The 26746-nt window shown below is 38.2% G+C and overlaps 2 protein-coding genes across 4 annotated transcripts in view; both read left to right on the forward strand.

Moving 5' to 3' along the window:
* The first annotated feature begins 1741 nt into the window (after positions 1 to 1741).
* Positions 1742 to 23230, forward strand: ggnbp2 (gametogenetin binding protein 2). Of its 3 annotated transcripts, none has more exons than XM_082171240.1 (14): positions 1742 to 1894; positions 5253 to 5363; positions 6877 to 6957; positions 7978 to 8231; positions 9207 to 9305; positions 9450 to 9563; positions 10340 to 10549; positions 14510 to 14684; positions 15594 to 15776; positions 15928 to 16072; positions 16811 to 16936; positions 17216 to 17373; positions 20484 to 20708; positions 22461 to 23230. In XM_082171240.1, exons 2-14 carry the CDS (start codon positions 5271 to 5273, stop codon positions 22635 to 22637), a joined length of 2040 nt encoding a protein of 679 aa, XP_082027366.1. In that variant the 5' UTR covers positions 1742 to 1894; positions 5253 to 5270; the 3' UTR covers positions 22638 to 23230. The 3 variants fall into 3 exon arrangements, with proteins under 3 accessions (XP_082027366.1, XP_082027367.1, XP_082027368.1); XM_082171241.1 differs by having other exon boundaries at positions 16814 to 16936; XM_082171242.1 differs by lacking the exon at positions 16811 to 16936.
* Positions 23231 to 24142: 912 nt separating this feature from the next.
* dhrs11a (dehydrogenase/reductase 11a) overlaps positions 24143 to 26746 on the forward strand; it is a 24826-nt gene continuing 22222 nt past the window's right edge. Inside the window, exon 1 of the mRNA XM_082171312.1 lies at positions 24143 to 24464. Within this exon, the coding sequence (XP_082027438.1) occupies positions 24321 to 24464 (144 nt within the window). The 5' untranslated portion in view covers positions 24143 to 24320. The remainder of the gene's footprint in view (positions 24465 to 26746) is intronic.

The raw sequence follows: 26746 nt of genomic DNA on the forward strand, positions 1-26746 counted from the left end.
GAAAGGTTAGAATTTTGCACATTTTTTGAATGAAAGATCACAAGGATAATCGATGCAGATTTATTTTTTACAGCCAATTTTGATCATATTTACCAGGGGGTTCAATAATTGTGGAGGGCACTGTAATTGGTTTTCAATTTATTATACTTTAAATTATCATTTATTTCTGTGATGCAAAGCTGAATTTTCAGGATCATTACTCCAGTCTATCACATGATCCTTTAGAATTCATTCTAATATGAAGATTCATTATCAAAGTTGGAAACAGTTCTGCTGCTTAATATTTTTTCAGAACCTGTGATGCTTTTTTAGGATACTTTGATGAATAAAAAGTAAAAAAAAAAAAAAAAAAAATTATTACTTTTTTTTATTTTGTTTTTATTTTGTAACAGCAATATCCACTACTGGTCAGTAATTTGGGGTCAGTAATTTTTTTCTTTCTTTTTTTGAAATAAATCAATACTTTTATTCAGCAAGGATGTGTTAAATTGATAAAAAGTGATAGTAAAGAAGATTTATATTATTAGAAAATATTTTTTTTATTTTGAATAAATGCAGTTCTTTTTAACCTTTTATTCATCAAATATATTAAGCAGCAGAACTGTGTCCAACACTCATAATAAATCACAATATTAGAATGATTTCTAAAGGATCATGTGATAGACTGGAGTAATGATCCTGAAAATTCAGCTTTGCATCACAGAAATAAATGATAATTTAAAGTATAATAAACTGAAAACCAATTATTTTAAATTGTAATAATATATCACAATATTTCTTTTTTTTCTGTATTTTTGATCAAATAAATGCAGGCTTGATGAGCAGAAGAAACTTCTTTCAAAAACATTAAAAATATGAATGTGTCCAAACTTTTGGCCTGTACTGTATTTTTTATTTTTTTTTATTTTTTTACAGTTCCTGAATGGTAAATGGATTAAAAATATTCCATGTAGACTTTTATTTAATATCATCAGGTTGTAAAGTTGCATGCATAATAATTAGAAAAGAATAATTATAAGATCAATTTTAAGCAAATATGTCATGCAGACTTTGAATTAAATAATATTTAAACAAATTCACAATCATAGAACCTGCATGTATGCTAATTATAAAATAATTTTAAAATACTTATCTTTGCTAATATTCCAAATTATTTTAACTCAATTGATATTATCTCACAAAACTATATGCAACATGTTTATTTTCATGTATTCTTTAATGTAGTCCAGCGATCATAACTGCATAATAACAATGGCATGCATAATAATTAGAAAATAATTAGGAAACATGTTTACAAATATTACAAAGTCTTTTAATTAAACTTTTAATTATGCCATAAAAAAACGCATTAAAAATAATTGTAAAATAATTATAAGATCCATTTTAAGCAAATATGTCTGTCATGCAGTCTTTGAAATAAATCATATTTAAACAAATGCAATCATAAAACCTGCATGCATAATTATTAAATAATTTTAAAGTACTAATGTTTGCTGATATCCCAAATTCTTTTAACTAAATTAATATTATGTCATAAAACTATATGCAAAATATTTTCATACTTCATTAATTCACTAATTAATTAAGTAATATATCAACTAATGTGCGATGCATGCACCATTCTAAAAGAATGAGGAAAAAGTGGTTTTAGATGAAGTTATCATATCATATCTACCCGTTTGCAACCCGCCAGTAAATCCACAGAAGAAGAAGAAGAAGAGTCTCCACCCATGTGTCAATCAAACTGCCCACGTGACGGCAAGCCCTCAGAGCCCGGAACTACTTTCTGACGTATAGGGGGGGCCAAAGGTCATAGAACATTCGCCTGCCACATAACGCCTCTGTCGCACTTGTTTGTTTTTGTCCAAGAAAAGAATATAACTGTCGAAAACAGGTGGGTAGGAAATCTGCTGCTTGATATCTGTGCATTTAGACGCTGTTTTAACTGCAATAACGCCTGAAAAGAGACGTTACGGGGAGGATAAATGCTGAGTTAGTCAGTCCGTCAGTCAAAGTAGACCTTTGGCAGGACACTTTTGAATTCTAATGTCTTCTAATATGTTAAAAGTACATGTGCGCGTTGTATAACGTGCAGTAAAACATGCTTTGTTTGGGTTTAAAGTTGTAGCTCGCGCAGGAACACTGAAAGCACTAGCATGCTAGTCAGCTTGGAAAAGTTTCACAGGTTAGCCGTGTGCTAACGCGAGTTCGACACACTAAAATGTGTTTATTTTGTAACATCATCTCGCACTCCATCCCTGCGACATTTACAGCATTACATATTGTTAAATGATTCGTTTAAGGTGTGAGCATTTCGTTGGCTAGCAGGCTAATTAAGTTAGCATGTGTGTCATCGGAGGGAACATGAGTGCGATTAGCACAGCTCTTTTTGTGTAATTGTTGTTATGACAACAGGCAGCCAAGCTTATGTTCTATGAATATAATCTGAAATGTGTGTTTTGATATTTCAGAGCTTTGAGATGCTGGGTTTGGTGTTTGTTTAGCTGCTTATTGTCGTAATGTGGCTTGACCTCTTACACCTCTGAAGAGTTCCTGCATTTATTTGGGAAATTGTATACAACTATATGCGAATGTGATACAAGTACATCGGTGTCTCTTTCAGACTGGGGTGTAGAGTTGGGTGTAGTAAGTGTTTAAGCCTCTGTAGACAGATAATAGTGTATGTGTAAGCTAATAATCCTTAGCAAAGCTACAAGGGCTGCTAGGAAGGCACACAGTGTTTGCACTTAAGACATTGACTATAATATTGCACAAATAGACGAGAGGTGAACCGTGTCCACAACTGCCTCCCATGTTTCTTTGTCTATTTCAATACTACGGTCTAAATCCCAGCTGGTATGCAAATTATCAATTGGGAAAGACTGCAAATGAGTCTTTAACACAAACGTCAAGACCAAGGATATTAGGCCTATCTATCAGAGAAGAAGGTTGAGCATTAAAAACAATTCAAACAAAGGCTAGTGTTTGTAAAGCAGTTACGATTAAGTTAAGGTACCATTAATGAAGATTCGTGTGGCAGTTTTCATTGGCCAAGGACCATCCAGACAGAGGCCTTCTGACTGACATCTAAAGCAACCAAATACAGTTAGTGTTGTTCACTTCAGCATCATGTTTAGGGAGTGAAATGTAAAGTCGATGTCCCTACAATAACAGGTCGGCGTCTATGGCGTGAACGTTACATACTTTTGAACATCAGCCGTTTATTTGTTCCTGATAAGTGCTCATTTGTTCATTATCACAGTTGTAAACATTACAGATTTCCTTTTCCATGAGGGGGTTTGGCTCCACTTTAGCTTTGTTTCCAGGCAGACTGTTATGCGACACACACACACACACACACACACACACACACGTCTCCTAGAAATCTGGTAGACAATCAGGGTTCCCACGGGTCCTTGAAATCCTTGAAAGTTTGTCAATCTGAAAAAAAAAAATTCAAGGCCCTGGAAAGTTTTGGAAAATAAACATACAGGTCCTTGAAAGTGCTTGAATTTATATTGTGCAAGAAGTTTTCTAGAAAAAATTCCATGTTATTCCCCTCAGGTCGGATGAAAGTGTTATTTCGCCAACACTTCTTGACCTATGCCCACTAGCTTGCTTGATTTACGTTAGTTACGGGCATTTACGCGCTACGTTAAGTGTTTCCCACGTGAGGTACTTTGTGTTGTACATTGCCATGACGTTCACGCGCGCGCAAAACTACTACGATGGAACCTCAACGTTTGTTGTTGAACACAACATATGTGTCCCCATATTAAGTCCTTGAATTTGAGGGCATTGGACCTGGAAAGTCCTTGAAAGGTTCTTGAATTTGAAGTTAACCAAGTCTGTCAGATGACTGAAGTGTTTCTAATTTTGGGTGCCGTATGCCTGATGCACATTGTACGATTTTGGGCTGTCCCAAATGAAAGATGACCAATCATGGCGATTTCTGTGGTCGTGGCTCCTAAAAGGTGATCATATTTCGTAATGTGAGAGATGGAATAGAATGAGGCATTTATATAGCGCTTTCATATGTACTACTGTACACCCAAAGCGCTTTACAAACATATCAGGGGATCTCTCCTCTACCACCACCAGTGTGTAGCATCCACTTGGATGATGCGACGGCAGCCACAGTACAACGGCGCCAGTGCGCTCACCACACACCAGCTATAGGTGGAGAGAGAGTTATAGCGCCAATTCAATGTAAGGGGATTATTAGGAGGCCATGATTGGTAAGGGCCAATGGGTGGAAATGTGGCCAGGACACCGGGGTTACACCCCTACTCTTTACGAGAAATGCCATGGGATTTTTAATGACCACAGAGAGTCAGGACCTTGGTTTTACGTCTCATCCGAAGGACGATGTTCAAACTAAAAGACGGCCATTGTCACGGTCTTCCGACCAAAGATGATAATTTTAGCATGATCATCTCACAGTGTGTTTGCTGCTATGACCTACGTCTACTGACTAGCCAATAAAAATGCAACATGAAATGGCGTATTGATCAACATGACACTAAAAACTTAGTTACTTACCTCAAGCTCCATTTACAAAATGGGCATGCCTAGTTGGCCTCTTTTTCATAGCCATAACCGTTTCATAGCCATAATCTCCTCTTTCGCTTCCTCTTTGTTTTCAGCACACTTAAAAACAACAATTGCCAAAGTGCGATTCATCACACGTTTACCACTAGCGCATGCTGATGACGTTTTATTCTTCTACACTAGCTTGCGTCATAGCCTACGATTCAATAGGTGTCATCATACAGTCTGCATACATGTCGCACCCAAGATTATTAGATCCATGTTGTACAGTTTGATTTGTAATGATCTTTTAGGATTTCTGAAATCTCACAGTCTGTAGCAGGCGTTATGCAGCACTCGACTCCCTTGCCTCATTTAGTATGCGTGGTTCTATGAATATGCAAATGAGCCCCGCCTCCACTCACTCAGCTCAGAGATCCACTGGTTGACGATCACACATTGATCTGATTGGTTACAAGGTAGTTTGTGACATCAGAAACACCAGCGATTTCAAAGCGTGTGTTTGAGACTGTCTTTGGTTCACTGCAGTTTTAAGGAGAAAATACTCAGCAATGCTGTCGACTTATGAATTTACACATGGTTTGTCTTAAAGCACATTAAAAACAGAATGAAAGTTAGGGGAGGCCAAACCACTCAAATGCTTTGGTTTCTTAGAGGATTCTTAGGGTTTGCTAACTGAGATTGTGTCCTCTCACTAACAGGCAGATCTGGGCGGAGACATGGCTCGTCTGGTGGCTGTCTGCAGGGACGGGGAAGAGGAGTATCTTTTTCTTGCACGCCAGATTCCCTTGTACATCGATGACACACTCACGGTAAGATCATTTCATTGGTTTCACTTGGTTTACCATCTTTAAAGGGGTGGTTGATTATAATTATTCTTTTCTAACTTTAGTTAGTGTGTAGTGTTGCTGTTTGAGCATAAACAACATCTGCAAAGTTACAACGCTCAAAGTTCAAAGCAAAGGGAGATATTTGCTTTTAAAGAAATGGCTTTTTAAGGACTACAACAAACGGCTGGTAGAGACTACACCACATTCCTCCCGGGTTAGTGACATCACCAACCCTAGAATTTACATAAACCCCGCCCCCTGAACACGATTTATAGATTATCAAGACAGAATATGCTAATCAATGACTAGAAGATAACTACACATCAGCTTCATAAATTCATCAACTAACCATTCAGAAATATCCTGTTGCTTCTACATGTCACTTCTTCTTGAGTCTCTCCATCATTGTCTGACTCCGGTTTGAACATATAAGGCTAAAAGTTTTTTGAAATTTTCAGTGCATGTGTGTGAGGTAAAAGCATAGACAGTATATAAACTGGACACAGCGACCCCATTGGATTCAACGGAGACAAGTGAAGTCAATTAGAAGCACTCACTTCCTGATGGTCGAGTGTACTGCGCAGACTCAAACTGAGCTTGACGACGTAGATGTGACGTGAGCAACCCGTCTATCTACTAGTAGCTGTACCAAGAGAAATCTGAATCATTCCCTTCCGAAACTTGCAGAGACGGAGATCGTGAGTAGGAGGTGTCTATGAGCTAGGAGCAGGAGAAACTTTTGCTAAGTATTCTGATTAATTACTTTGTCATTTTCCCTCCACGTCCCCCCGATTGCCCGTGAGCTTCTCCTCCTGTCCATACGGTAATCTCTCTACTGTGCGACAGAGAGTTGCGTGTTATGACGCAATCGTTAGCCTATTTTTACAAAAACTGCTTCTACGGGGCCATAACGTAAGATACAAGGTAATGGAGCCTTTTATACATTTTCATGTTTCTTTAGAAATAAATAATGGACAAATGGAGTCTTTAAACGCCTCAGATGTAAAGTTATTCGCTGTCAAAGTGACGCCAAAATGAATGGGAGTCAATGGCGGCGCCCGGGGAAACTTCAAAATAATATGAAACCCTGCCCCCCTGGGTAAAAGCTGTTGAAGCTCCGCCCCCTGTGCCAGGAGCAGCAGCTCATTTGCATTTAAAGGGACATACATTTATTTATAAATAAATATCAGACAGAGATTTATTTTACATCTTATGAAAAGGGCATTATACCACCCCTTTAAAGTTGATGTGAAATGAAAATGAAACCAAAAATATATGTTCCTGGTATTATTGTGCATGATTCATCGGTCAATCTGCGTATTTCAGTGGCTAATACCATTAAACCAGTTTTAGAGGTTTGCCTTGGCAAGTACCACTGAATACCAAGTGTTTTTGTGTTCCTTTATATATGCTTACTGAATGCAAACTAAAGTCACAGACCGTATGTTTGGAAGTGTTGTGTTATTTTGATTGTATATGTTGTATTTTTTTGTAGATGGTGATGGAGTTTCCTGACAGTGTTCTGGAGTTTGACAGCTATCAGATCAACAGTTCACAAATGAAGCAGTTTATTGAGGTAAACAATGACATTTTTCCAATTCTCATTGTTGAAAACCTTTCAAGAACATGTCTGGGTCATATTTCAACCTAAAACCAAAAATAAGAAATTAGAACATGTATTTTATATTCATTAAAAGGGCCGTTTCCACAACGCTGTAAACTTTTGAAAACAGATTTCAAAGTGCAAGTTTTTGAAGACTATACTGTTATCGTTTCTGTGTAAACTACAAAAAACGTGAATTTTTGAACACTGTGACATCATACACATGGCCTGGCAGGAGAATGCTGCGTTTTCAGTCGTTTTCACAGATCCGTGTGAACCTGGGATCGCTTTGACAACGTTGTCGCCTGTATGCAAAACTTTTTTTAAAAGACAAAGGAAAAACCTTTCGATTTTTAGTACATTGTTGTTGTGTAACATATAAATTTAATTAAATAAAAATAGTAATATTCATGATAATTAAGCAACTACACCACAAATCTCATTACAGTAATGCAACACAGTCATTGTACAATAAAAGTCGTACTGCTTTCAATTTGTTGATTTTAATAAATATATTTTCATTACTGCTTCAAGAAATTAATGTCAGGATGCCAAAAAAAAAAAAAAAACTGTTCATCAAAGGATCCTGAAAAGAATTGTACATAACTGTACAATAATACAAGTTTTTTTGGAGCATCATATTAGAATGGTTTCTGAAGGATCATGTGACACTGAAGACTTGGAGTAATGATGCTAAAAATTCAGCTTTGATCACAGGAATAAATTACATTTTCAAATATATTAAAATAGAAAACGGTTATTTTAAATTGTAATAATATTTCACAATATTACTGTTTGTTTGTATTTTTGATCAAATAAATGCAGCCTTGGTGAGCAGAAGAGACTTCTTTTAAAAACATTACAAATCTTACTGATCCCAAACTGTGTATATTTGTGAATTGAATCACTTCTCCAGCTTGACAGAAATGACGAGATAGAGTCAGACTTTTAAGGCTTTAAGCTTGACTTTCCCTCCTGTGTTGTGTCCACCAGCATCACAGCATGCTGAAGCAGCAGGACCTGAACATGGCACTGATGGTGATGTCTCGTGAGGTCATCAGCGCCCTGTCCCAGTCGGTGCCGTGCGTGGGCTGCCGGCGCAGTGTGGAGCACCTCTTCTCTCAGCTCACGGACTCTGGATACTTCGCGCTGGAACCGCTCACTGTGGGATCCTCTGGAGTGCTGTCGGTCACACGGGCATGTCTCACTGACCCCAGGAAACTCTACACACTCTTTTATGTTCATGGGTGAGTTCTGCAAACACTGGGTAGTGTCTAATGGCTAATAGTGTCTAATAAAAAAAATATTTCCTTTTCCTTTAATCCTCCCTTGTCTGGCTTATGCTACTCTGAGCAATGCCTGAACTTTGTATTTTGAGCACTTCTTGCGTTGTTTCTGCCTCTTCACGATGACTCGCTTAATTTAGTCCTCATTTGTAAGTTCAAAGCAAAGGGAGATATTTTATTTTAAAGAAATGGCTTTTTAAGGACTACAACAAACGGCTGGTAGAGACTACACAACATTCCTCCCGGGTTTAGTGACATCCGGTTAGTGACATCACCAACCCTAGAATTTACATAAACCCCGCCCCCTGAACACGATTTATAGATTATCAAGACAGAATATGCTAATCAATGACTAGAAGATAACTACACATCAGCTTCATAAATTCATCAACTAACCATTCAGAAATGTCCTGTTGCTTCTACATGTTGTCACTTCTTCTTGAGTCTCTCCATCATTGTCTGACTCCGGTTTGAACATAAAAGGCTAAAAGTTTTTGAAATTTTCAGTGCATGTGTGTGTGAAGTAAAAGAACACAAGCTGTTGTAGCTCCGCCCCCTGTGCCGGGAGCAGTAGCTCATTTGCATTTAAAGGGACAGACACAAAAACGGTGCGTTTTTGCTCACCCTCAAAAAATTATAATTTTAACATGCTATATAAAAATATCTGTGGGGTATTTTGAGCTAAAACTTCACACACACACACACTCTGGGGACATCAGAGACTTATTTTACATCTGGTGAAAAGGGCATTATTATACCACCCCTTTAAGTCCCAACCTACATTATGGAAATGACACATTATGGAAGTTCAGTGCGTTATGTAAGGGAAAGGATATGCCGATTGAATAGATTTGAACTTTGTTTTTCTTGCCTGTAAAATTAATCTCTGTTGTCGTTTATGTTACTTAACGTGTGCTTTTTATTCCTTTGTTGCAGGTCAAAGTTAAACAACATAATTGATTCCATCCCCAAGAGTAAAAAGAACAAACGCTGTCAACTGCACTCTTTAGACACGCACAAACCGAAGCCTTTAGGGTGAGTCTGATTTTTTTAATCATTGTGACATTTGGTGTTTTTGAGCAATAATATGGTATCGTGAGTTCAGTATGGTGATATGTTTTGAATCATGACATGAGGGCATCATTACACCCCTATTTACCTGTGTTTGCCGTCCTGCAGAGGCAGCTGGATGGACGTGTGGGAGCTGATGTCACAGGAGTGTCGTGATGAAGTGGTTCTGATTGACAGCTCCTCTCTGTTGGAGACTCTGGAGACGTATCTGCGCAAACACCGGTACGAGATTGTGATCTTACACATTTCTGTTAATTAAGGCGAGACACTACTGGCAAAAACAGTGTTTTTTCATGCATCTGTCGGTTTTGAGATTTGTGTCTTTTCATAAAGTTTTTTTTCAGACTAGTGGACAGAAAATACATCCAAAATACACTTTTAACTGAATCTTTATCTATTTGCGTCTGTAGATTTCAATGACAGTGTATATCTTTAAAGGCCGTTCTCTCAAAATGAGTTTTTCCTCCTACATTGAGCCAGAAATCTCCACTTCAGTAACACTTACATACACCAAACTTTACAGTTTTATTCTTATCTATATTCTGAAGGTTTTTACTGAGGGGTTTGTTCATATATAATTCTCCTGATTTTATACAACATGTTATTCCTTTAAAAAATGGCAAAAATGTATTTATTTTTGGCTGTTGGCTGTTGATATCCAAAATCCCCTCTGTAAAAACCTTTGACTAATATATAATAAAAAGAAACAAGAATTTTTAATCTGGCTTTATCCAATGTTCAGATTTTTGTTCTAGAAATGTATGCAAATTAGTGCATATTTAATGAGAACACCTCATTTGCATATTTAAACATAACATTTCAGAAAACTGTTTGCAATTATTAATGTAATCAATCAACTGGTGAAGTAGGGTGATATTTATTTAGTAGTGTTTTGTTTTCTTACCCACATTCACCTGGGGTGTCTTGCCTTAATGATGATTATTTACTTTTTGTCTCTGAAAATCTCTGATTTCCTCTTTCTGCAATGTCATTCTCAGGTTCTGTACTGACTGTAAGAACAAGGTTCTGCGAGCGTATAACATCCTGGTGGGGGATCTGGACTGCAGTAAAGAGAAAGGCTACTGTGCGTCTCTGTACGAGGGTTTGCGATGCTGTCCACACGAGCGCCACATCCACGTCTGCTGCGAGACCGACTTCATCGCTCACTTACTGGGCCGAGCAGAACCAGAATTCGCCGGGGGTTATGAGTGAGTGATTTAGTCCCTGTGGAGTTTACAGTCAAACCAAAAATTCAGACACCTGATATCATTTTTTTATATATTTTTTTTTTCTAGTGTGTGCAGGACACTATAGTTCATTTATGTAAGTGAGGAGAGCGAAATAAAGTAAACTGTGACACATTATTCACAAAAATTCTTCATACAGTGACTACCTGTAAAATTTATACAAATTTGGGACCAAAAATTATTCAGACACTTTGTTTTGCTGAAGTGTTTTTTCTTTAATTGCTAATGTGACCTTTTTACACCACAGACTGAACAAAATGAAGCATTCAAAATGATTGGTTGAGCTAAACTGGTATTATCTAATTGTGTAGTTAAATTTAACAGCTGACAGATATTTATTTGTGACAGTCTAACAGAAGGATGGACAAAACCAGTGAAATATCAACTGAGTTCTTGTCATATTTAGTTACCATTTTCTAAATTATAGCGAATAAACTGATAATGTGAGAAATGTTGAATGTGTCTGATGTTATATAACATGCATTCAAATTAGGGATGCACCGATCCACATTTTTTCACTTCCGATCCGATCCCGATACCTGAATTTGGATATCGGCCGATACCGATACTATTCCGATACCAGAGCTGTGTTTGCTTTAATATTATTATTATCATTATTGTTTATTTTATATGATGCTGAAATAAACTCCTCTCAACAGGCAAGTATGATATGTAGGCCTACATATTTATGCATGTATGGTAAGTATAAGGTCAGAAAAGGAAGTCAGAAAAACAGTAAATCCTGTTAACAGGAAAAATCCCATTCTGAAAACAAATATGCAACTGTAGGTCATGTCAATATTTATTACATTCCCAAAATGTCAAATACTTGAGTCTTGAAATATAAGAAAAGTGCAAGTGTAAACATCTTACACACACACACACTATCTAAAGGGTGATCCTCGCTCCGATGCTGTAACTCTCTCGATGAATGCTCGATCAACATCAGCCATGTGCAAACAGACAAGCGGATTTCGCCTCAGACGCGCGTCAATTTCGCTTCAAACTTTTGCTTTTTACGAGCGTCAATTTCGCTCTGGGCGCGCGAATGGATTCAAAATATTCAAGCGTCCAACTAGACGCGGCAGACGCGAATTTGACGCGCTATTCGCGTTTGGTGTGAACGCACAGTAACGTGGTGCTTTTTTAAATGTTTGATTGCATTCGTTGTGTTGTACGACGCGTGGGAGCTTCAACGAGCTCTGAATTACGGCTTTGCAAACATTGCATTTTGCTGTCTTGCTCTGCGGTGTTTCCAGTGTGAAGAATTTCCACACAGCGGCCGCAAACTGCGGAATGGATTTCCTGAGCGGTGGCGTGTCTCATAACTCTGTGTCTCATTGAGCCGCGCCTCCGTTCAGGAAATCCATTCCGCAGTTTGCAGCCAGCTAGCAGACTAGCCGGCGGGAATCACTTTTGGAGTCATTTCAGCAGACAACGTTAAAGCGCAGACATGACTCAAGGATATCGGATATCTCCGCAGGTTGGATCGGGAAAATCCGATACGTGAATTACGTTGGTATCGGTCCCGATACTGGATCGGATCGGCCCCATCCCTAATTCAAATTATACTGTATCATCAACTGGAAGCATTGGCTATAGAGGTGTGTGATGTGACAATATTAGATCGTGAACGATTAAAACGAGATGGTTAGTGTTGTGCTACAGTGCACATTCTATCAGATGCAGTTGCTGTTTGTTGATTATCATCTGTCTGACATTGCAGTTTGTCGACATCACAAAAGTTTATTATTTGCATGCATTTTAAAGGTGCTCTAAGCGATGTTGGGTGATCCTTGTTGATGTTCAAAGTACAGGGTGGGCCATTTATTTGGATACACCGTGGTGGCATGGGAGTGGTTGGTGATATTGAGGTCCTGTTTGTGGCACATTAGTATATGTCATGGTCACCACCCATCTTGAGGAGTTTGCCCCCTCACATGTACTGGTGTGCCACAAACGGGACTTTGGTGTCACCAGCCATTCCCATGTTGTTGCGGTGTATCCATATAAATGGCCCACCCTGTATTGTCAAACGAAACGGAGGCTAGCTCGACCTTCCCTCCTCCTCATCCCGTCTCCTCCCCCCCCCCCCCCCCCCCCCTTCCGTGCTTCCTGAAACAGTCGTGAACCATTTAGAAAAACCAAACTGGATTTACCCTGTCCAGCAGAAACGGAGCCGCCTGAATGTCGGATTGGAAGCCCTTCTGCCGGCGGAGTTGAACGATTTTCCGATGTAAATTCGTCCTTGTCCCTTTCCCTCTTCTTTGTTATTTGTTCATCGGAACGTTGTGTGTCGGCCATATCAAAATTCTCAAGAATATAAATTTCTAACGTTAGTCGTTGTCGTTGTTAGGACATCTCTCCTCTAGCTAACTTCCCAACTTCATGCTTCTCTCTCCTCCACCCCCCACACCCCCCTTCATGTGCACGCACACTAACCCCCCAACCCCCACCCCCAAATCATTCCTGTCGGTTATTGGCTGGAACACTGTTTATGTTTCGTGGTCCAGGCTGGGCCAGTTTGTTTTTGTTGCCGTTTGTGGAGCCTGGGCTGTCTACAGAGATTGCGTTTTTTTACAGTGTGTTCAGGGGACAGGCAGCCAGCGGATAGTGAGGAGATGTTTGCTGTATGTGACAAAAAATGTTTCGGCCTAAAAAACACGTGACATCGCTTAGAGCACCTTTAAAGCCTTAGTAGTTTAAACTTTGGATGTACAGTTTTCCGAGAGTGCACACCCGAAACTTGCGCAAATATTAAATGAAATAAAGTTAAATAAAATGTTGGTTATATCGCCCAACCCTTCTTTGGCCTAAATAGTCAGTCATTCTGTTTTCTTTCATGTTTTGTTACCTTGTAGGCAGGGCTTGACATCAATACCTGTCAAATGTGTGTGTATTTCGTCAGTGTAACGCAGTCACTCCTACTAGCCACTTTGGCCGGTTGAATTTAATATATAATATACACATTTTTCAATTGTAGTCTTTTAAAAAGCATCTGAAATAATAAACTACGTGCAATGTAGTGTTGTCAAAAATATAGATTTTTTGATGCATATCGATTCTGAAACGCTTCCAATACTAATTTCCCGGAATAGATCCACAATATCAGCTTTCTCTCTCTCTCTCTCTCTCTCTCTCTCTCATCTCTCCGACAGCGAACCCGCCTCTCTTCACACACTCACTCGTTTCATTTGCTCCGGATGAATATTGTTGCTGTTACAGGGCTTGAATTTCGGCATGGGATTGTGCGTATTGTGCATAATTTTACTCAGATTTTGAGCTCACACCCAAAGTGCACGAACATAAAGCTGTCTCTCAGTACTAAACTGAGATCTTTTTCACTGCTTATTGCACTTAAACAGTCAAATACACACAAAATAATGTCAAAATGCCGGTCTTGGTGAATATTCACGTAAATACAGTCAGTTATGTGTTTTAAGTGAATGTGAACAGTTGAGAAAGAAAACGCATGTGTAACAGTATAATGGATCAGTGTGTCAGGTCTTAAAGTGACAGCAGCCTAATAAACCTGCTGCCAAATTATGAGATGATATTAAAAATATTTTTTCATAATGAACCGACCATTCAAGCAAATGCCGTCCCTGAATTGCAGATGTCAAAATTGTGGCCAGTGAAAATGCTTAGTGGCTAGTGACTGGAAAACCGCTTAGCCACAGTGGCTGGTGAGCAAAAAAGTTAACGTCAAGCCCTGTTTGTAGGGCTATATTTTTAATTAGTATTGCTCCGTAACTTGCAAAACGTCTTAAACCAACATTAATAAGAATCGTAACAAGATTGTGGATTGCTATCCCGTCTGAAAAACCGTGATATGATATTCTTGCCCTATCGCCCACCCCTAATAAGCTATTCCATTATCATGCACATACCCTCATTAAAAGTGTTTGTGATCATTCACAGGCGTCGAGAGAGACACGCGAAGACCATAGATATCGCCCAGGAGGAGGTGTTGACGTGTCTGGGGATCCACCTGTACGAGCGGCTGCACAGGATCTGGCAGAAGCTGCGAGCCGAGGAGCAGACGTGGCAGATGCTCTTCTATTTGGGCATTGATGCACTGCGCAAAAGCTTCGAGGTAAAGCTTCATGTTCATGTTATGATTCATTTCCAATACCTAAATGGCACTTTCCATGAATAGGATGCAAATCCTTCTTGACTGTATCCAACTATTAAATATGACATTCAATTGTAAAAAAAAAAAAAAAAATCTTACATTTTGAATGCAATCCTCCTAAAATGTGCAACATCCATGTAAATATAAGTTTAGCATTGGTTATAAACCAAACATGTGGGCCAAAACCTATTAAATAGCCAAATCTGTTGCATTACCTTCTACTTTTAATTTTGTACTATTTAAATAAGTCTTTATTACTGGGAATATACAAGGTTGCAAGAAAATTACACTTCTAAAATAGATAAATAAGATGCTTGTGTAATTTTTAGTTTGACCTAAAGTTCATGCAATCCACCTAAAATGTGCAACATCCATGTAAATTTGTTTATATGAGAAACATTAGTTTGGCATTGGCTATAAACCAACGTGTGGGCCAAAACTAGCCAGGTCCTATTTAATGGCCAAATCTGTTGCATTCTGGTTTGAGTAACGTTCATTTAATTTTGTACTATTTACATAAATCTTTATTACTGGGAAATCACAGGGTTTTGAACAGTATACATGCACAAGGTTGCAAGGAAATTATAATTCTAAAACTAAAACAATACTTTCATATTGTTGTCCTATTGTTAGTTTAATTGCTCTCCTCATTTGTAAGTCGCTTTGGATAAAAGCGTCTGCTAAATCATTAAATGTTAAAGGATATAAAATAAAATGCTTGTGTAATTTTTTTGTGAATACATAGATTTAAACTACTTTACTGAAAGTAAAAAAAAAAAAATTCTGTTTTTGTCCTTGTGGGAAGTGCTGTATTTGACGGTGTTGTGTCTGAATCTGAGGCTCACGTGATCCGTGTTGAATGATGTGCAGATGGCGGTGGAGAGGGTTCAGGGCATCAGCAGACTGGAGCAGCTCTGTGAGGAGCTCTCAGAAGAGGAGAGAGCCAAAGAACTCAAACAGGAGAAGAAGAGGCAAAAACGCAAGAACAGACGCAAAAACAAGTGTGGTTTTGAACAAGAGGCGGAGGGGGAGAAAGATAAAAGTCTTGATGAGGTAATGACTGGTTGTTTACAATGACGATAAAGCTCTATTCTATTTTTTTATGACAGACAAAAGTTTCCGAGGCTGTGTGTGAACGTGATTGACACGACAACGTGAGGTCGTATTTATTTATTAATTTATTTGTATTGTGGTGTTTCCTCAGGGTTCGTCTGAGTCAGTGGACGGCGGCTGTAAGTCGTGTGGGAGTGGAGAGGAGTCTGGCAGTGTGGAGGTCATCATCACCAGCGAGAGCTCCTCCTGTACCTGTCCCGCGACCTCAATCCTGCGCTCCCCCAAAACACAGAAAGGTAAAGATGTGTGATATGTCTCCCCTGTGAAGGCCTCCCTCCCTTTACCTTAGTACAGATTAAACATTGTCAAAATTATTCCAGTTCACTTGGATAATGCAAAAAAAAATGTATATTATGAATTTTTAAGGCCAGACAAGTAATTCGGTGAGGTCAGTTTGTAAAAAAAGACACGCTTGCGCACATATATATATTCAAACGCTCATACCTATAGACTAAACACGTGATACACATGTGCACGCCGTCAACGCTTGCATCTTGGAACCTGTTTCAAGCTGCGTTCTCAAACTCCAAACACTGTTGTTGTGCGAACAGTGTCGTGTTAGCGGCCCCTAAGTTAATAACTAATGATCTTCGCAACGGAAGTTAATCAATCAAACTAACTTTATCTGGACAATAACTTTATTCTAGATCTGCTGTAAAGCCTAAACAATCTCTATTGCTTCAATTTCCTATTATCAATGTAAAGCTGCTTTGAAACAATCCATATTGTTAAAAGCGCGATATAAATGGAGACTTGACGTGTCATTATGACATTTGATTGGTAACACTCCACAGTGTCTCTATTCTAATTGAATTTGATTAAATATAATTTAACAAAGGACGATGCATACATCTAATAAGGTAAAAATGCCCTGGAAATCAATTTAAGGTGGCAAATATTGCCCCTTATTATAAAATATTTGTAGTACCCAGAATGCCTCTGACTGGTGTGTTTGTGCCTGTTTGTTCCTCTAGTAGTGTTGCCTCACAGTAACGGCAGTGACTGTGGTTACTGCTCCAGTATGGAGGGCAGTGAGACGGGCTCTAGAGAGGGCTCAGATGTGGCCTGCACCGAGGGCATGTGTAACCATGATGAAACGGGTAAAGCAACGTTATTATGATTATAGATGGTCAAACATTTGTCTACTCAACTGTGTTGACATTGCATCTTATTCTGGAAACGTGTAAACATCATTTTTGTTTCCTGTTTGGACTGATTCAAAAACCTGTGCATCCTGATTGCGTAAAGCCAGCCAGTCAGATTTTTTAATTTTTTTTATTTTGCGAGAGTTCTGCTGTTTTTATGGATAGTCAGGATCATATCTGACGTATTTGTGTGATAGATTGTGTGATAGTGATGATATGTGTGTTTGTCTTCAGGTGAATGCTCATGTAGTCACCACTGCTCGGAGGAGAAGGAGGAGGACGCCGTGGACAGTTGTGTCGAGTGCTGGGCTAACTCTGAAGACAACACGAACGGCAAAAATAAAAAGAAGAAAAGGAAAAACAAGGCGTCACTTTGTGGGAGTTTACATATAGTGAGTATTGTTAGGCCCGTCTTGTCATTATTGATTCATATCTGGCTGAACATCTTTGATGAAATGGAAAGAACTGCGTTTTGATGCTTTATCTGCTAAATATTACGGTAACACTTTATTTTACAGTGTCCTTGTTACATGTACTTACCATAGTAATAACAGTAAATTATGCATAATTACATGCAACAAACCCTAATCCTACCCTAACCCTAAAGTACATGTAGTTAATATTACTCAGTACTTAAATGTATAATTACACTGTAACAATGACACCTTAAAATAGTGTAACCCACTTTACAATAAGGTTCATTAGTTAACATTGATGTATTAACTAACTAATCATGAGCAATACATTTGTTACTGTATTTGTTCATCTTTGTTAACGTTAGATGATGAAAACACAGCTGTTCATTGTTAGTTCACAGTGCATTAACTAATGTTAACAAAATTGTATTAAAGTATTAGTAAATGTTGAAATTAGCATGAGCAAAGATTAATAAATGTTGTAAACGTGCAGTTCACTGTTAGTTAATGGCATGCTAACTAATGTAGTTAAAGGAGAAGTTCACTTTTGAAAAAACTTTTGCTGATAATTTACTCACCCCCATGTCATCCAAGATGTCCATGTCTTTCTTTCTTCAGTCGAAAAGAAATTAAGGTTTTTGATGAAAACATTCCAGGATTTTTCCACATATTATGGATTCCATTGGGACCCAAACGGTTCAAGGTCCAAATGACAGTTTCATTGCCGCTTCAAAGGGCTTTAAACGATACCAGACGATGAATAAGGGTCTTATCTAGCGAAACGATCGGTCATTTCAAAAATAAAATAAAAAGTTGACGTTTTATAAGCACAAATGTTCGCCTTGCTCTGTTCTGTGATGCGCGTTCGTGACGTCACGTAATACGCAATTACGTTGAAAAGGTCAAGTTTGATGTGTTTACAAATGTGCGGAAGGAGGACCATATAAACATTTTCAAATGTATTTGTGTCAGTTTATCGTTTAAAATGCCCATTTCGTGTGCGCATCCTGAGTGTTTTAATATTAAAAAGCCAAAAAGAACATTTTCTTCAATTTTTCAAGCGTGACCTTTTCAACGTAATTGCGTATTACGTGACGTCACGAACGCGCATCACAGAACAGAGCAAGCCGAACATTTGTGCTTATAAAACGTCAACTTTTTATTTTATTTTTGAAATGACCGATCGTTTCGCTAGATAAGACCCTTATTCATCGTCTGGTATCGTTTAAAGCCCTTTGAAGCGGCAATGAAACTGTCATTTGGACCTTGAACCGTTTGGGTCCCAATGGAATCCATAATATGTGGAAAAATCCTGGAATGTTTTCATCAAAAACCTTAATTTCTTTTCGACTGAAGAAAGAAAGACATGGACATCTTGGATGACATGGGGGTGAGTAAATTATCAGCAAAAGTTTTTTTAAAAGTGAACTTCTCCTTTAACTAATGAACCTTATTGTAAAGTGTTACCAATATTACAAATACAAGCATCTCTGCAGGATAATGGGAGACACACATTTCATAATCATAATATTAATGCCAAAAATATATCACATTCATTTTGTGTGTAAATATTCCCATTCTTTTAGTGATGCACTGAAGTTTCAGAATATTTGGTTTTGTCCAAAATCTGCAAAAATAGTGACGTTTAAATAGCATTTTTCCAATAGACTGTGTGAGTGTGTGTTCTGGAGAAACTATAACAGGTAAACATGTCCGAGCGGGGGGGGTGATGATGTCGATTCGTCATGTTTAATCGATCTTCAGTTTGATGAACTGAGATATTTTAGTCTCTGCTGTTCTCAGTTGATGCATGAACACAACTCCACTGAACATTATTATTAGCCATTACTTCCATCCAATGATCACAATAAGCTTTGTTACTTTTGACATGTAACTCAAATTTTGCTAAATGCAAGCACTATATTGCAATTTAAATTGTTAAATTAAAGCTGCAAGCAGCATTTAGCGGGGTTCAAGCATTTAAGCAAACTTTTAACCACTGACATCATAGATGGAAAAGACCATTTACAGCCAATACAGGCAATTTACCATAGGAAATATATGGTTTTAAAGCATTTTAACAGTTATAGCGCCACCTATGGTCCGATCTCCATGAAACTCTGCATGCTTCCTCACCATGTTATGACACATATGCTCATCAATTTCTGTGAAGTTCTGAGTTTTCCTTTAGGATTTATTAAAGGCTTTTGAGTGTATTTTGTCATGCCCCTTTTTCTAAATGACCCTGTTACAGCCACCCAAATGCAAAAGTTAAACTTTTTTCCGATAATTATTGATCTAGGCAGTCCAGAGAATTGTCCTAGACTGGTCTGGTTCCGATCGGGCGAAAAACCAGGGACTAGTTCGCAAAAGTAGGTTTTGGACAAAATTCGACAGCAGAACATTTTTCCTGCCTAAAGCGAAATTGGAGATACACATTTTGTCTGCATTGAGCCAGGGATCACAGTGGTGTAAGACACTTGAGTCTAGGACAAACTCTCGGACTAAGACAAACTCTCGGACTAAGAGTTATGAGCGATTTATGGTTGCTGTAGCGCCACCTATGGGCTAATCGGGGTCATACTCTGATAGGTTCTCCCCAAATTGAGGCCTACCATCTGGCCAGGTTTCACGTCTCTAGGCCTTACGGTTTGTCCTGCACGATGCGTTTTACAAATCCTTACAATTACAATAGGGTTTCAGCATTTCATGCTTGAACCCCTAAAAAAATGTATTTGATTGTTTATACTGAATAAATCTGATCAATTAAATGCTTAATAAATATATTTTAGAATCAGAATCAGCTTTTATTGCCAAGTACAACATGTACAAGGTGCACAGGTGCATCAAAATTGTAAGAAAACAAGGAATTAACATATTATTAATAAAAATAAACTTCTATTTTAAACTTTTAAACTGTACATTAGTGTAATGTGTGCAAAAAGTCACAGTTCGAGCTTTGAAGAAGGTGCAGGGTAGCAGACTGGCTTTTATTCTTGTTTTTGGCTAAATTAAAATTAAAATGTTCGGTTTTGGTAAAATAAAAAAATTGTTCTTACTGAAGTTGTGATGTTTTCCCCTCTCAGGCGTCTAAAGCGGAGGAGCTCTGCGTATCAGACGTCAGTCGGAGAGGATCTGCTGCCGTTCACGAGTCCTCCTCTCCTTCACCACATCTGTGCAGAAGCAAAGAGCTGTGCTGTGAGTCCTTAGAGAGCTTCAGGCATCATGTGACCAGCAGCGAGTGTTTCCACAGTCAGCCTCTCTCGCCGGACACTTGCACAGAGGTGAACAAGAGCCTCATGGAGCTACTGGTGAGTGTTCACACGTCTCGTATCGCTTAGGCCTGTCGCAATGATCAATATATCGACTAATCGCACATGATCTCAATAGTTTTTGGTGACACAATATATCGCCTATTATGTTTACATTAATGAACGTCACCAACATCGGCTCGGGCAGTTCCTTCACACACAGAGCGGTCATCCACATGGTGGTCATTTGAGGCGTTATCGTGTTTTCCTGAAAACTACAGGCCGTTTAGAAAAGCAAGTCCAAATGCACTCGATTTCAAACAGTTTTAGCAGCAGATGTGGCCTGTTGAAGCTTCTGTCTTTGTTCATATGGACATCTGACTGCTTATTAGGGTTTGTGTTTTCAGCAATAGTGTGCGCACTTTCTTCACAGAGAAAAGAAGGACAGGGGAAGTGGAGAATCTCCATAAGTGCATTTGTAAGTGTGTCTATAGGGCCGAGCACCGGTGCTGTGAGGAGGACACTATTGCTATTGCTCCGCTTATTTCTACTCGTTACTTTGCGCGTTTTTAAAATAAAATGTTTATTTACTACTTATTCAAGTTTGTTGACACTTCATTTCCGTGATCTGAGGAATTATAAGGCTGTTGTCATTTGAAAGTGTGTAGGCCGACTTGCATTGTTGTGCTGTTACTGTATATTATGATACTATATTCACAGGCATAAAATGGTCTTAAAATGACAATAATATAGTTTATCGCAATTATTTCTGGGACAATATATCGCACAACACTAAGTAGTTATCGTGACAGGGCTAGCATCGCTTGAGTTCTTACAATTCCTACATTCGATTCTGCTTCTTGATTCCGATTCTTATCGATTTCTACTTTCGATTCAAATAAGGTACAAAAAACTTGGATATTATTCACATTCTTATTGCAAATATAAGATTCAAATAGTGTTCGCTCACTGCTCTTGAATGAATAACTTTAATAAGGATTAATTAATAAGGATGTTTAATTTATACAGTAGTTAAGATTATGTAGTAGTGTTTTACATTTGCTTGCTTTATTACATTTCTGTGTCTGAAAAGCACTGTTTATTTCATTTGTATCTTTTATGTTGTATTTATTTGTGCTTTTTATTGCAATTTTGATTATTTGTTCTTATATTATTACTGACTGTTTGCGTGTCCTAATGTTTTAAATGTATATTAGTTAGGATAGTGGTTTCAGCTAGAATACAGAAGTGTGCATTTTCACTGGTATCTAAAATGTTGGAGTCATTACTGGTACATTTTCATGGCTGGTAAAAATGATTAATGTCCAGTACATTTTCTTAAGTTGTTTTAGGCCCTGATTAGGAGAATAAACGGTCTAATAATGTACTTTGCTCAGTTCATTAAGCTGGCTTGAGAGAGCCAATACCCTAGCAACTGCCTAGCAACACCATAGCAACCATCCGGTACACCCTAGCAACCACCCAAAAGACCCTAGCAACCGCCTAGCAACCACCCAGAATACCCTAGCAACCGCCTAGCAACACCATATCAACCACCCAGAACACCCTAGCAACCGCCTAGCAACCACCCAGAACACCCTAGCAACTTTAAACTACTTCAAACTTCTGCCTACTTTAAACTACTTTAAACTTCAAACTACTTTAAACTTCAAACTACTTAAAGGTTTGTCTCGACGAACTTTTTAATCTAGTTAAAAATGAAATTGTTCATTATTCACTACTATTTGTTTATTGAAATAATTGCATAGTGATAATAAAAAAAAATTATTTCTTCTGATTTCTTTTGCACAGAATGAATCTGAAGTGACCTCAGATGAAGAGAACTGCCTGACACAGGACGAGATCCAGTCGTTCGTGGAGAACAACAAGTCCTTCTACCGAACACGAGACCAGTACAGACAGCACCTTAAAGACCGCTTCACCAAATACTGCCGTGGAGAGTGGCTGCCCACCGCACACGCTCACTAACACACACACACTTTTATAGACCGTGAAAACACTCATGATGATCACTGCTGCATCGTTGCTTTGTTCAGCCAAGAGTTTGGGAATATGAAATGGGTAAAAGAATCAGTTTCAGCGCTGTGTTTGACAACGTTCATGTTTTTTGGGTAAAGTTCCACGTCTTTTTCCGCATCTATATACAGGTCTTCCCCTTCAGGCTCCTCCTCTTTCACTTCTCAACCAATCACAAGCTGGCTTTGTTTTCCTTTCTCTCTCTCGACACAGTGATTAGGGAGCAGGTCGTTAGGAACACAGTTATTAAAATGATAATCGAGCTTGCAGGGCTTGGCTGTAGGGTTAGATGTTGATAGTCTTAATGTATTGTTTGTGAAGCATTTCTTTGTTTTTTGTTTTTTTGTTTGTTTTTCTCCCAGATTGTTTCTCTGACTGTGACAATTTTAGTGGCAAGAATTGTACCAATAAATGTGTACAGAAATAAAATGATCTGAATGAAAAGATTTTACAGGAAGATGAAAACATCCATTTATACAGAAGACTGGATGTGATGTTGAAAGCAATGTGCAAAATTTACTAAATAAAGAATATTTATTAATATGCATCAGATCTCGAATGTGTTTCATGTCTCTTGTGAGTGTTTCTATTGGGATATAGGTTTGTAAATATCTAATTTGGTTAGCATATAAAAATATGACTCGAGTTCCCATGATAGGCTGTTAAACAGCTTGTTTTATTACTTCTAACTTTTTCTTATAATGTTAAAATTAGTCAGCCACTAGATGGCGTGTTTTGTTCAGTTTCTCATGTTTCATTAAAATACAGACAATAAAAAGTGACTAACAAACGATCTAAATATATTATCACCTGATGCAAAACTGTATCAAGAGTTTAAGAGTTTCGACCTTGTTTATTTTCGTGTGTGTAAAAGTCCAGTGTTCACTAAAATGCTTTAAAAGCACATTTCTTTAAAAAAAAAAAAAATCGTGTTCAATATCATTTTTATTAGACAACTGATGAGAATTTACACTTGTGATTATATTTTCCCAATATTAGCAATATACTCTACACATGATGTCAAGTGACATTTATGACCGGTTTTAAAAGTAACGAGTTTGAATCCGAGGACATTCATGACATTCATTTAAACTTAAATTACATTAAACTGACTTAAAAAAATTTGTTGAATATTGTATAACATTTTTTTTTAAGTTGAAAATTGCTTATTTTGATGAGTTAAAGCAATTTTTTTTTTTTTTTTTTTTAGTGTACACATTCAATACAGCGTTCATGTACAGTATAAATTAATGAGTGAAAAAAAAACGGCGCAGACGGTGACAACAACCAAACTTATCTTTTCTTCGGTCGTTAATAATTAACCGCGGGTTCTGCTGTGATTGTATCCGTGTGTGTGTGTGTGTGTGTGTGTGTGTGTGTGTGTGTGTGTCGAGCTGTTCCTGGGTGTGTGAGCGAGCGGGCAGAAGATCAGGGAGGGCTTGAGTGATTTGTTCCCGCCCTAAACACACTGACTGACTGATACTCTTCTTCTGAATCAGAGAGATATTAATATTACCGCGCGCGCGCGACACAAAGTAACAACCGCGCGCGATCTGATACATTGTTCCATTCAGGCGCGGATTAGAATTCTTTGTTACATTGTGACGTTGCAGGGATTGTGATACACTGTATCGGATGAAGATGATGATGGAGCGCTGGAAGGGGAGAGTCGCGTTGGTCACCGGAGCGTCTGTCGGGATCGGAGCGGCTGTCGCGCGCGTTCTCGTTCAGCACGGCATGAAAGTGGTCGGTTGCGCACGGAACGTGGACAAAATCGAGGTAAAAACGATCTCAAAACGAGTTGTTAGTGTTTAATGGCCTCGTAGCTGTAGTGCTACTGGTGTTAGCTCACTGCATGAAGAGCTTCTCAATCAAACTCCTTCTCCACATACATCATGCATTTCCTCAAGTATACAGTTAACCCTTTATTTCTGAGTTGAGTGCGTTCATTTTGGAGAAATGACACTTCTTTAAAAGTGATTGATCGCCTCTGTGTGAAATATTGATAGATTTCGCCACGCCCACTTTTACTCTACAAAATCCAAATCTCCTCGAGCTGTTTTATTTGACACTGCGTATCATGTGTAATTAAATGCGGGTTTGCATAATTTACTAAGCCTAGGGGAGTTTATGCTCGACTTTTAGATTAGCTGAGAGTTTATATTGTTGTATTGTGCGATGTTGAGGTATAGGACTATCATTAAATATAGTATCACTTGGTTTTTCACCCATAAATTAACTATTTTCTCACCTTCATGTCAATGTAAACTCAAAGGGGGTTCATTTTTCTGTTATTATCAGTTATATTCCTCGCATAAATCTATATTCATAGTCACTGAGATTCTTCTCCTCTTGTGTTTCACTCATATGTGTTTAGAAAAACATATTTTTGTGTGATAATATTCTGCGTTATTAGTCCCTTCAGGAATGTTGTCTGTTCAGTGAAGTCTCATTCCTCAGCCCTTCCTCACAGGCTGTCAATCAATGAAGAATATCATGTCAATCATTAATCATGTTTTCAGCCCTGCCCTTGACTTGAGCTCGCAGACGTCTTCAGTCGTTGTGTAGTTGTGTACTTTTATATGTGCATATTACAAGAAACTTCTTGTCATGTGTGTTTTAGGGAGGGAAAAAATGAGTGTGTTTTTATAGTTTATTTACATTCAATCATTTAGCAGACGCTTTTATCCAAAGCGACTTACAAATGTGGTGAACAATAGAAGCGATTAAACTAACAATAGGACAACAATATGCTTTTTTTTATTTCAAAAGATACATTTAATGCCTCATAATATAATATGAGTCTTTCTTTAAACTGAAGCGAACGCTTCTGTGTTTGTGTGTCTTGGACAACACACAGTCCATTCATAACTCGCGTGTTTGCGATATATCGTTATGATGGACAAAGGTTGAAAGATATGACGTGCTGCTCAGATTTACGGCAGTGCTTGAAGAAAGCTTTGATTCTCCAGATTGGTAAATGTTTTGTTCCTGGAAATGCCTCATTTTGACAGTGTGTCGGTTGTAAACGGTCCTCGAGGAGCAGAGTTGAGGGTCTTGGCAGGTTTTATCAGTAAAGATAGAGATACTGTACGTCTTTCCTTCATGAAATGTGTGTTTCTCAGAGTGAAATGAGAGACAAGGCAAGCTTTGTGTGTGTCTGATCACAAGGCACCACTGTTATTGTCTCAAAGGCTATATTCTTTGTGTGTGTGTGTGTGTGTGTGTGTGTGTGTGTGTGTGTGTGTGTGTGTGTGTGTGTGTGTGTGTGTTTGGGGCCACATCGAGCTTCAGACGGTCTCCCTAGAATATAAACATTCACACACACACACTAGCCAGATGCTTTGAGTCTGTGTAAAGCTTTACTAGGGCTGTGCAACTATTAATCGCATCCAAAATAAAAGTTTGTGTTTACATAATACATGCATGTATATATTTGAGAAATATTTGCATGTATATCCTGTGTATATATTTATAAATATTTTATATATAAAATAACAAAACAATTCTGAAATATATACAGGCATGTGTGTGTGTATTTATATATACCAAATAATTATACACAGTACACACACATATATTATGTTAACACCAACTTTTATTTTGGATGCGATTAATCGTGATTTATCATACAGCTCTAACACACACACACACACACACACACACACAGAACACACACATATATTATGTAAACACACACTTTTATTTTGGATGCGATTAATCGTGATTTATCATACAGCTCTAACACACACACACACACACACACACACACACACACACAGAACACACACATATATTATGTAAACACACACTTTTATTTTGGATGCGATTAATCGTTGCACAGCCCTAGTTTTCACCATATCAATACCAGTACATTTTCCAGGATCAGTATATTAGTGTAGTTGAGCTTTGCACTCCTGCTTCTGTATTCCAACCAAACAGAGAGACTGGGAAAATCCGTAAGAAAGGTTTGGGATGAGGACAGTGATGAGCAAACGGAGACTCTGAGAGAGTAATAATGTGTTCGCTCTGGGAGACGGGATGGAATGGAAAGCCTTCAC

Source organism: Leuciscus leuciscus (genome assembly GCF_965113295.1).
Source record: "Leuciscus leuciscus genome assembly, chromosome: 5".
In the NCBI taxonomy this organism is placed as follows: domain Eukaryota; kingdom Metazoa; phylum Chordata; class Actinopteri; order Cypriniformes; family Leuciscidae; genus Leuciscus; species Leuciscus leuciscus.

Bases quoted from the DNA above. Each gene is read 5' to 3' on its own strand.
- ggnbp2 (XM_082171240.1), top strand. From the start codon at position 5,271: ATGGCTCGTCTGGTGGCTGTCTGCAGGGACGGGGAAGAGGAGTATCTT. The intron at 5,364-6,876 runs GTAAGATCATTT...ATTTTTTTGTAG, and splicing joins ACATCGATGACACACTCACG to ATGGTGATGGAGTTTCCTGA. The intron at 8,232-9,206 runs GTGAGTTCTGCA...CCTTTGTTGCAG, and splicing joins ACACTCTTTTATGTTCATGG to GTCAAAGTTAAACAACATAA.